We start from the raw sequence: 12,130 nt of genomic DNA, 5'->3' as shown, positions 1-12,130 counted from the left end.
GACAAGCCTTCAGTATACTAGAGTAGGTCCTCATAGCCACAAACACATAGACAAAACCTTGGCAGTGAGTCTCAGAGCCTAGGTCAACTGACTCTGGCTCACAGAGCTCATGCTAGAAGGTTAAAAGTAGCAGCACAGATGTTCCCAGTCTAGCTGGAGTGTGGGCTCTGAGACCCATCTCCTGGGTTTCAGAGCCCAGGTTCCAGCCCAAGCTGGAACATCTACGCTCCTATTTTTAGCCCTGTAGTGCAGGCCTCACAAGCCCTAGTCAGTTGACCCAGGTTCTCAGACTCTCTGCCACGATTTTTTTTTTTTTTTTTTTGATTTTTGGTTTTTTGCAGCATAGACGTACCTGAAGGGATCTTTAGAAAAAAATTCCTACCAGCTTAGTTGGATTGATTGGTCTTATGATTAATATAATGCACTGGGATTCCAGAGATATGATTTCCTTTGATGGCTCTGCCGCAGACTACCTAAGACTGATCCTGGGAAGGTCACTTAGTCAGTTCAGTAAAGCAATTTAGCACGTACGTAAAATTATCCCTTTAGCAAAGCACTTAATCACATGTTAAATTTTAAGCACATGCTTAAATCTCCTTGACGTCAATGGGGTTAATTCAGAAACCTGAAGTAGATGCTCCTAAAATGGACTCCTGATCAATCTGTACCTCAATTCCCCATCTGTAAAATGATGAAAAAACGGTTACCTACCTTCCGTAACTGTTGTTCTTCGAGATGTGTTGCTTATGTCCATTCCATTCTAGGTGTGCGCGTGTCCAGTCATCAGAGATTTTTGCCTTAGCGGTATCAATAGGGTTAGCAGGGGTGCTCCTTGAGTGCTGTGCTCATGCACCAGTATATCAGGCGCTGTCGACCCTACTCCCTCTCAGTTCCTTCTTGCCGGCAACTCCGACAGAGGGATAGGAGGGTGGGTAATGGAATTGACATGAGCAACACATCTCGAGGAACAACAGTTATGAAAGGTAGGTAACTGGTTTTTCTTCTTCAAGTGCTTGCTCATGGCGATTTCATTCTAAGTGACTCAAAAGCAGTGCCAATGGAGGTGGGCTCAGAGATCACGGTTTTGTAGCTTGCAGCACTGCCCTGCCGAAGCCAGCATTGTCCCGGGCCTGCTCGGTCAGCACCTAATGGGACATAAACGTGTGGACAGACGACCAGGTAGCAGCTCTACAGATCTCTTGGATCAGCACCTGAGCCAAGAAGGCCACTGATGACACTTGTGGTCTAGTTGAGTGTGCTTTGACTATCGCTGGTGGAGGCACACTCGCCAGCTCATAGCAGTATCGAATGCAGGCTGTGATCCAGGAAAAAATCCTCTAAGCAGACGCTTTCATCCTGTCTGCCACCGCAATGAACAGCTGCATCGACATATGGAAAGGCTGTGTCCAGTTGATATAGAAGGCCAGCGCCCTCCGGACATCCAGGGCGCGTAACCTGCTCTCTTCAGAATTATGGGGCTTCAGAAAGAAGACTGGTAAGAAAATGTCCTGGTCGGTATGAAACTGGGAGACTATGTTGGGCAGGAATGCCAGGTGCGGCCACAATTGGACCTTAACCTTGTAGAACACCATATAGAGTGGCTCTGACCTAAGTGCCCTGATCTCAGACACTCTGCAGGTGGATGTCATCGCCCCCAGGAACGCAACCTTCCAGGAGAGAAGAAGAGAGCAGGAAACCAGAGGTTCGAAAGGAGGCCCCATGAGCCTCAACAGTACGAGATTCAAATACCAGGGAGGGACAGGATCCCGGACGTGATGGTAAAGACGCTCCAGACCTTTCAAGAACTGGGCCGTCATGTCGTAAGCGAAAACCGACCTGCCTTGGAATGGAGGGTGGAAAGCCGAAATAGGAGCCAGATGGACCCTGATTGATGACAAGACAAGCCCTGAAGCTTGAAGTGCAGAAGATAATCCAGGATCATCTGCAGTGAGGACTGCTCGGACCAGACAAACCGATCCGAAACCCAGCACATGAATCTTTTCCACTTCGCCCAGTAAGTTGCTCTGGTGGAGGGCATTCTGCTACCCAGCATGACTTGTTACACCCAAATTGAGCATTCCCGGTCTTCCGCATTCAGCCTTGCAGCATCCATGCTGTCAAGTGCAACGCCTCTAGGTTCGGGTGCAGGAGACTGCCATGGTCCTGCAACAGCAGGTCTTGCCAGAGAGCGCCGCAGCTTCCGAAAGGTCCAGCAGCGTGCCGAACTAGTACTTACAAGGCCACTAGGGGACAATCAGGGTAACCTTCACCCTGTCCTGTCTGATATTCATGAGGACTCTGTGGATCCACAGCACTGGCAGGAAGGCGTACATCAGGGCTCCCGACCACAGAAGCAGGAAAGCATCTGACAGGGACCCACAGTCCATCCCCTGGAGCAAACACCTGGCATTTCCTGTTCTGGTGGGACGTGAACAAGTCCACCTGGAGAGTCCCCAACTTTCAGAAGATCATACTGGCTGCCTCTGGATGGAACGACCACTCGTGGTGAAACGAGATGGACTTGCTGAGGCGATCTGCTAGCACATTCTTGGTCCCGGGCAGGTGCGTGCTTACCAGACAAATGGCATGCTGCACACAAAAGTCCCAAAGGCTGAGAGCTTCTTGGCAAAGAGCTGATGACCTGGCTCTGTCCTGCCTGTTGGTGTAATACATCTCGGTGGTATTGTCCGTGAGGACCTGCACCACCTTGCCCCTCAGGTGGACAAGAACGCCTGGCAGGCCAGGCAAACTGCTGACACTGATGTAAAGGGCCAGATCGTCCTGCAGCCAGTGGACTTAAGTGCTGAGCTCACTCAGGTGGGCTCCCCAGCCCAGGTCCAAAGCATCTGAGATGAGGGTCAGTGACAAAGACGGGGCTGCGAAAGGAACACCTTCCAACACCGACTCAGGTTCAACTACCACTCCAGGGATGACAGGATGTGATCCAGCGCCTTGACTATCCGGTCTAGATAGTGTCTGCTGGGGGTGTAAAGCGACGCCAGCCATGCTTGCAGAGGTTGGAGGCAGAGCCGGGCATGACTGACCACGTACGTACAAGTGGCCATGTGGCCCAGCAACTGCAGGCAGGTGTAAGCCATGGTGAGCGGGTGGTTCTTCACATGGAAGATCAGGTCCGACATGGCCTGAAAACGCGCCTCCAAAAGGAAGGCTCTGACTTGCCTGGAGTCAAGAACCATCCCTATGAACGCTATGCGTTGGACTAGCCTTAAAGTGGATTTTTTCTCGTTTATTAACAGGCTCAGGTCACGGCAGGTGGAACGCACCCGATTGAGGCTTCTCTGCACTCGTTCCCGAGACCTGCCCTTGATGAGCAATCGTCAAGATATGGGAAGACCTGGACCCCTTGATGTCTGAGGTAAGCAGCCACTAGTGCCATACATCTCAAGAAGACCCTTGGAGCCAACGAGCGGCCAAAGGGGAGTGTTGTAAATTGGAAATGGTGCTCGCCCACTATAAAACAGAGGAAATGTCTGTGACCCTGGAATATGGAGATATGGAAATAGGTGTCCTTCAAGTCGAGGGCAGCGAACCAGTCTCTTGGATCCAGGGAGGGGATGATGGAGGCCAGGGAAACCATGCAAAACTTCAACATTTTGAGAGGCTTGTTCAGGTGTCCCAGGTCCAAAATGGGTCCGAGGCCCCCCTTTGCTTTCAGGATTAGGAAATAACAGAACTACAAACCTTTCCCTGTCATGTCCGACGGACCTCCTCTACCATCCCCAAGCACAGGAGGTTTTCGACCTCTTAAACCAGGAGTTGCCCGTGAGACGGGTCCCTGAAGATCGATGGGTGGGAGGGACGGGGCAGCTGAAAACTGCAGGGTGTAACCTTGAGACACTATGTCCAACACCCAACGGTCTGAGGTGACTTGGAACCAGGCCGAACAGAAGGGATGAAGACGGTTGAGGAAAGAGCAGGGTGGATCCTGGGAGGTGACTGGGGAGTCACTCTCGACTGCACCCTCAAAATGAGCATTTCTAGCCCCTGGGGTGTTTTGCCAGGCCTGGCTGTGCAGGTGAGTGGAAGGAGGAAGGGCGACAGTGGCTGAAACTAACGTTTCTGTCCCTTCTCCTTGCAGACCTCGGATGAGACTGCCAAGGCTTAGGCAGCGGGGGCGACCAGAACTGCTTTCTCGCAGGCTGAGGTGTATGCATGCCCAGCGAGTGAAGGGTGGTCCTAGTGTCCTTTAAGCCCATGCAGCCTCACATCCGTCTGGTCTGAAAAAAGACCATTCCCCTCGAATGGGAGGTCCTAGATGGAGGTCTGCATTTCTTGTGAGAGTCCGGTGGTCTGAAGCCAGGAGCTGCGCCTCATTACCACTACCTACGTCCCATGCCATCTGGAGGGAGCACCTGGCAGTCGCAGTGCCCTCCTCCATCAGGGTGCCAAATTCTTGGACGAAATCCTGTGGCAGGGACTCCTTGAACTTATGGAGGGAGTCCCATAAGTTAAAATTGTATCAGCCCAAGAGGGCCTGATGGTTTGACACCCAGAACTGCAAACTGGCCGTTGAATACTTTTTTTCCCCTCCAAACAGGTCCAACCATTTGGCCTCTTTATTTTGGTTGTTGAGCTGGTATGCCTCTGTTTGTCTCTTTCATTGGCCACAGAAACCACCAGCGAGCCCGGGGGAGGGTGGGTGTAGAGGTATTCAAACCCCTCGGCCAGAACAAAGTATTTATTTTTGGCCCTTTTTGAGGTGGGAGGAATGGAGGAAAGAGTTTGCCAGAGGCCCTTGGCAATCTTGAGGACACCATCATACACTGGTAGTGCAACATAGGTTGGGGTAGAGGCTGATAGGACATTAAAAAAGGTGTCTGCCTGCCCAGACATTTCCTCACCTCCAGGTCCAATTTCTCGGCCACCCGACGAAGCAGGGCCTTGTGTCCTTTAAAATCGTCTGGCGGGCTGGCCCTCAAGGGTCCCACAACTGCCTCATCTGGGGACAAAGACAATAACTGCCCCGAGTGCGCCTCATGCACCGAGCCTGGTGCCATCAGCTGTTGCTCCGAGGCAGTGGCCAATGAGAGGTGTGAAGGGAGCATTGCCATAACCGGCACTCTCCATGCGCTCCAATAAGGTCAATGTACTGGCCACTGGCCGTGTTGCGAAGTCGGCACTGTCAACACGGCTTCTGGTGCCCATTCGCGCCGGTGCTGTCTAGGTGAGGGGCTAAACTGAACTTCCGTGCTGGAGGAATCCTCTTTCAGTGACCCCGGTGGGACCGTGGATGCCTGGGTTTGTTTGCTGACCGTTGCCATCGGAGACTGGTGCCGGTGCAGGGGGGAACAGAAATGCGATGGGGAGCGCTCCCATGAGGCAGGTGACCGGGCCCTGTGCCGAGAGGATGACCGGCAGGAGGGCGAATGGCACCGGCTGTACTGGGACCAGTGTCTTCCTCTAGGCAATTCGTGTCAAGATGGAGGCTGCGAACGCAGTACCGGTGACTGAGGGTGAGCCACAGAGGGTCTGTGCTGTGACTCTAGCGATATGCGGTACGGAGGTGGAGAGCGCTGCTTTGTCTTGAAAGATTGGCGGCACTCCACTGCCCCGAGGGGTTTTAGTGGCTGGCTTGCCCTTGTGGGGATTTGCCGGATCCTGAGGCATGTGCTGCTTCAGTAGTGCGGGCGGAGGCTTGTGCTCTCTCAGCGCTGGGGGAGCTTGTGAAGGTGTTGGTGCCATCAGGGGTTTAGGTCCCATACTGCTCCCAGGAGTCGGTGGTGGACCTTTCACGGGAGTAAGGAACCGACTGGGGAGGTATGAGCGCATGGCTCCGGAGGGGCTGAGCGGCCTGAAGTGGGTCCCTTGCCCAAAGACCCATGGCTCTTTTTGCCTTGTGCCAGGGAGCCATGGTTTTTGGTCTTCTTTTTGGGAACCGGCGACGGGGAATGCTGCCGGGTGGAGCCCGGTGCGCACTGAGGCTGAGGTACTTGGTGAGTCTTGGCGGGGCTGCACAGAGGCTGGACGCAGGGCAACTCCATGAGGAGAGCCTGTAACTGAATATCTGGCGGGGCTGAAAGTTTTTACAAATTCGGCACTTATCTCTAATGTGTGATTCCCCCAAGTACTTGAGGCAGTTGCTATGGGGGTCACTTACAGGCATAGGCCTGTTTCAGTCTGTGCAGGGCTTAAACCCGGGAGACCTGGGCATGCCCCACCTGGGCGAAGTCGTCTAACTACACTTAGCAACTACTTAACACTAACTACTATAAACAAACTATTTACAAGGCCCTAAGGCTCGAAGTCAGTAGACAAAAAACCGCTAGCCCTTGCAATGCAAGGAAAGGTGCTCTGACTAACCACCACAGGTGGTAAGAAGGAACTGAGAGGGCATAGGGTCAGCAGCACCTGATATACCAGCACATGAGCATGGCACTCAAGGGGCTGCCCCTGCCTGCCCTACAGATACCACTAATGCAAAAATCTTCAACGACTGCACACGTGGGCACGCACACACCTAGAATGGAACTGACATGAGAAAATACTCCAAGAAGAATAGTATTTCCTTTCTCCCAGCTTTTGACCCTACCCAACGCCCTAGGCATTTTCTCTTCTGACTTGTCTATTTAGATTCAGTTAAGGGCAGGAGCACTCTCTTCTGGGTATTTACAGCATCTAGCATAACAAAGGCATAATCTCTATGGGGCTCACTAAGCATTACTAAAATACAACTAACATTATTAATAGTAAAACCAGTGGGAATTTTTTCCTAACATTCTCTAGCATAGATATGGTCTGAGTGAGAGACTGACTAGGGAAATAAACTCTGGGCCACATATAGGGTAGTGCAGCACAGCATTGCTAAGTTGTTTCCAAAATCTTATATTTTGAGATAAATCTTTGTAACATTTTAGTGTTGAGTATATTTCATAATGGAGTTGCAGATTCAGTATTTTGAGTATACCTGGGGGGTATATTTGAAAATTTAAAGGAGACCTGCAAAGATTTGTTAGAAAAATTGGGCTTTCCTTCTTTATAATCCTTTTCTGCTTTATAGTGTATAAAGAAAGACCTGAAAGGTGATTTTTTAAATTTATTTAAAATTTCTTCCCTGCTTCCTTTTTAATTCAACTTAAGTATCAGGAATGTCAAGTCTACTCTTCTCTGGTTTTTCTAATGAACCCCTCAGAGATATCAGGAATCTTAACTGTGAATACTAAACACCTTAACAGAAAGAGTGAAAAGGCTGACTCTTTGACAAAGGCTTCCTTTGTCCAAAGTGTTGATTAGTCATTCAAGTTAATTTGCATTAATAAAAATATAAAAACTCAAATTTTTCAACTAAAAATCCCTTGCCCTCTCAATTGCTCATCTTTCAATCTCTGGGCTCTCATGATGTCACCATATCCCTAGCTCTTCAGTCATCATGAAGGTAAGATTGGGCCTGAGTTTACTGGAACAAGCCACGCAGAAAACAAACTTTTACAAAACAACAACAACAAAAATTCAGTCCTTTCTTCATACATAGTAAGAAAAAGTAGAAAAAGGAACAAGCAGCCTATTTTCTCCTCCACTTTGCAGGTCACTTTTAAAGACATTTTGGAACTGTGTACTGAAACATGAAGAAATCACCACCTATCTAAAAGAAAACTAAAATATTCTGATACATTTAATATGTTCATTTTTTTCTTAAGTGCAAATGCCTCCAATCCAAAGGCACATATATTAACTTTGGTCTATTACCATTTTCCCCAGGCCTGGTCTAGCTATACTTAAAAGTTTTGCCACGATAGCCATGTTGAATAGGAGCGTGTGGGGGAAAAACACTCTTAACCAACATACGCCAGAAAAGTCCCAGGTTATTTCATTCAGGGAATTGATATAAGCTACACCAGCGGAATAACTCTTTTGCTGATATAAGCCGCATCTCCATTAGGCGAGTTTGCTGGTATAGCTATAGAGGAGTGACTATCTGCTTCAGACAGGTGTAACTCTCCTGCCCATAACAAATGTTAACAAATTCTGAGAAGGGGTAATCACAGAAAAGCCAATTTATTTTAAAAAGATGCCTGCACATTGGCACACTTCTATTAATTTTCCAAAAGAACCGAGGCTACCTTCTTGGTACATTGTTATATATGTGTGTTATGTGATAGAAACAGTTAATAGCTAAAGTATTAATATTTTAGTTTATATATACAAAAAATATGACATTTTGCCACCTTGTCACAAAAATTAAATCTATTGAAAAAAGGAAAAATAAATAATTACAAGACATTTATGAACTAAACCGCCTCTAGAAAATAAGAATGGCCATACTGGGTCAGACCAAAGGTCCATCTAGCCCAGTATCCTGTCTTCTGACAGTGGCCAATGCCAGATGCTTCAGAGGGAATGAACAGAACAGGTAATCATCAAGTGATCCTGTTACCCATTCCCAGCTTCTGGCAAACAGAGGCTAGGGACACCATCCCTGTCCATCCTGGCTAAAAGTCATTCATGGATCTATCCTCCATGAACTGATCTAGTTCTTTTTTGAACCCTGTTATAGTCTTGGCCTTCACAACATCCTCTGGCAAGGAGTTCCACAGGTTGACTGTGCATTGTGTGAAAAAATACTTCCTTTTTTTGTTTTAAATCGGCTGCCTCTTAATTTCATTTGGTGGCCCTTAGTTCTTGTGTTATGAGAAGGAGTAAATAACACATCCTTATTTACTTTCTCCGCACCAGTCATTTTATAGATCTCTCTCATATCCTCTCTTAGTCATCTCTTTTCCAATCTGAAAAGTCCCAGTCTTATTAATCTCTCCTCATATGGCAGCTGTTCCATACCCTTGATCATTCTTGTTGCCCCTTTCTGAACCTTTTCCAATTCCAATACATCTTTTTTGAGATGAGGTGACCACATCTGCATGCAGTATTCAAGATGTGGATGTACCATGAGTTTATATAGAGGCAATATGACATTTTCTGTCTTATTATCGATCCCTTTCTTAATGATTCCCAACATCCTGTTCACTTTTTTGACTGCCGCTGCACATTGAACGGATGTTTTCAGAGACCTATCTACAATCACTCCAAGATCTCTTTCTTGAGTGCTAACAGCTAATTTAGACTCCATCATTTTATATGTATAGTTGGGATTATGTTTTCCAATGTGCATTAGAACATCTATCTAGAGATAGATATTCTAAAAGATCCTACGAAGAACTTTGAAAAATGCCCTGAAATCATGAATAATGTTTGGGGCGTTGGTTATAACCTTCACTCAATCCTTCATGTAATTATTAAATTAAATTAAATTAATGGAGATATCCTATCTCCTAGAACTGGAAGGGACCTTGAAAGGTCATGGAGTCCAGTCCCCTGCTTTCACTAGCAGGACCAAGTACTGATTTTGCCCCAGATCCCTAAGTGGCCCCCTCAAGAATTGAACTCACAACCCTGGGTTTAGCAGGCCAATGCTCAAACCACTGAGCTATCCCTCCCAGGTGCTTAACTTTAAGCATGCGAGTAGATCCATCAAGGTCAAATTAAAATGCTTCCTCTCAATTCTAAATGGTGAGAATCTGCTTTACAGAAAAGCTCAGTTTTTTTCTATGGTATATGTGAAGTTTAATGGGCAGGTACCAAAGACAGTTATGCTGGCTGCAAGTTTGCCAATTGCCAATGAAAATCAGAGAATGACACTAATGTGTTAAATTATATTTTTCAAAACAGAACACAACCAATCTGCTCTATTTTTAAATAGTTAGTATTTTACAACAAGGAGAACACTGTAGAAACAATATAATTAGGCAAGTATTGACTAATACCTGTTGCGTTGCTTAAGGAATTATAGTAATTTGCAAACACTAAAATTTCACACCATATTAATTATAATGTGAGCTAAATTAGAAATCCTTTACAGTTAAAAACAAAATTATTTTGGAAATATTACCACTGAGATTAAAATGAAAGTGCATATTTTAATCAAATATAGTGATGCCAACAACTATGCTCTGAAACTCACATGGTTTAGTAATGTAGAAAGCTTCGAGCCATCTTGAATATTCTTCTCCAAGATGTTCAGGACTTTCACTGTTTTATCTGTTGAAAGCTAAAATAAAAATACATGTATCAAAATATCAGAAAGAGTGTAAACAAATTATTTCTAAGTGGTTAAAAACAAATGTGTGCATGGAAAACAGGTCATACTGTGTAATTCTGTTGTAAACATTAGGTTGTAAATGCTTGGGGTAGGATCTTAATTTGTGTTTGTACAATCTCTAGCACAGTGAGGCCATGATCATGCCTGAGCATTCTGATCATATAATAAAACTAAATATGAAGCAATAGTAATAATGGTGATGTCTGTGTAGAAATTAAAAACAAACAACAACATTCCATTAGTCTTCTGTTTGTTTTGTTTTTTACAACACAAGGGGATTAGTAGTAGTTTCTAGTGGTTTGGTAGTGAATTTTACAATATAAAAATCTTGAATAAACCACAGTATGAAGTCAGTTTTCATGTTGCAATCAACTTCATAAGATGAATTCACTGAATTTTTCTCATCAAAATGTAATTTTAGAGATTTAGGTTAAATTCTTTATCATTAATTAGAACACTTTCCACAAAAACCGTTCACCCAGATTACACTTCAAACTAGAAAAATGTATGGGAATATGTTTAATTATGTATATCTGCCACTATCTTCCCCAGTGCCAGGAATCAGAATTTGCCAAAACAAACCACTAATGATGAACCCTGGTTGGCTAGAGAAAGTTTTGTTTTTAATTTATTCTAAAGTTTATGGACAAGCACAAAACTTGTGTTTGGAACTGCTGCATATATATTTTATTCTCACAGGGGGACTGTGCTGAAAATAAAGTAGTTCTACATGACCTACTCATGTTCTACAAAATTAAGACCAAGAAATGAGTGGAGCTTGCTGGCCCCTTTAATAATGGGAGCCACTAGCCCAGGTCTTACTGGAACTCAGTCCTTTAAGGCCACTGGTTTCTGGGAGATGTAGACCACAAGTGACTGAGGGATCATGACTCATCAGGTGATATACAACCACTTTGTAAAAGAGCTGTTTGTGCTCAGTATGATGTAGAAACTGGCAAGAACTCCAGTCAGTAGAAGCTGAGCCTAAAGAGACTTGTAGGGAGCAAGGGCTAATATCTGGGAAGGAGATGCACCCAGCCCAGGAAGAGGAGTGAGGGCACCCGTGGATAAGGCCAGAAAGGAGGTCTAGAGCTGGGGCTATCGAAAACTAAGGAAGAGGTTTGTATACTAAGGAATCCAGAAGTCTTCGTAAGAAGTGGCCCTGGAAACACAGAGTGAGGATAGTAGTGAAGTTGAGAACAGAGAGCCTATAGTATAGAATCGCAGGGTTGGAGACCCATACTAGGAAGAGAGTATTAATCTTCGAGAGATGATACCAATAACCTGCTTCAACAGGATAAACCCCAAAATTGAAGCCCAGGAGTGCATAAAAAGAAAGTCATAGCCTGTTGAGGGCACAGATATTGTTTAGCCTAGGAAAGGGAACCCTGCATTAACAGGGACGTAAGGCTACTGGGCCTGGGGGAAAGGAAATCCACTGAGATGCCTGGGAAGAAGACTGCTGTTGTACTCTGGAAAGGGTGGACTTTGTGACATCACCCTCTAGCTACATCATCTCAGTGAAACGAAGCACTGAGGACCACTCGCTGAAAGGAGGGAAACTGAGGCAAGCACATAACAGGAAGAAGTAAGAACACGGTTACAGAGGGGAAATGTATTTTATACATTTAACACTGAAGTGTTATGTATATTTGCATTTTTAAGATCATGACATACCTTGTCCATAATGCCCATTGCCTTAATTTTTGCTGATTCACTACCCAACTCACTAAGCTGATGTTTTCCCAAAAGCAACTCCTGTGGAATCTCATCATCATCACCTTTAATTAAAAAAAAAAAAAAAAAAAAAAAAAAAAAGAGTTTACATCCATTCCAATTAGGCTGCTTATTCTGATGCACAAATATGGATTTAGAAGCCTAAATTCAGGCACCCATTTCTGAAAATCCTTGGCCAAAGTATTTTAATATGTCCAGCTAAACAAGCAGTTCATTTAACCAATTAGAGAATCCCTTTGCCTCAAAAAAAATCAAAAAGAAAAATGGGTGTCATTCTACAAT

General features: G+C 45.5%; 1 protein-coding gene across 4 annotated transcripts in view; it reads right to left on the bottom strand.

Annotated features, from left to right (window-relative positions):
- The window catches only part of NIPBL (NIPBL cohesin loading factor), a 144,737-nt gene that overhangs the window by 76,422 nt on the left and 56,185 nt on the right, over window positions 1-12,130 (bottom strand). For all 4 annotated transcript variants that reach the window (XM_026649053.2, XM_026649056.2, XM_026649054.2 and 1 more), the window contains 2 exons: window positions 11,789-11,892; window positions 9,974-10,060 (listed from right to left, as the gene is read on the bottom strand). In XM_026649053.2, the coding sequence (XP_026504838.1) occupies window positions 9,974-10,060; window positions 11,789-11,892 (191 nt within the window). The remainder of the gene's footprint in view (window positions 1-9,973; window positions 10,061-11,788; window positions 11,893-12,130) is intronic.

Source organism: Terrapene carolina, unplaced genomic scaffold (genome assembly GCF_002925995.2).
Source record: "Terrapene carolina triunguis isolate 2854851 unplaced genomic scaffold, T_m_triunguis-2.0 Scaffold69, whole genome shotgun sequence".
Taxonomy (NCBI): Eukaryota; Metazoa; Chordata; order Testudines; family Emydidae; genus Terrapene; species Terrapene triunguis.
This window is presented reverse-complemented; position numbering and strand designations above follow the sequence as displayed.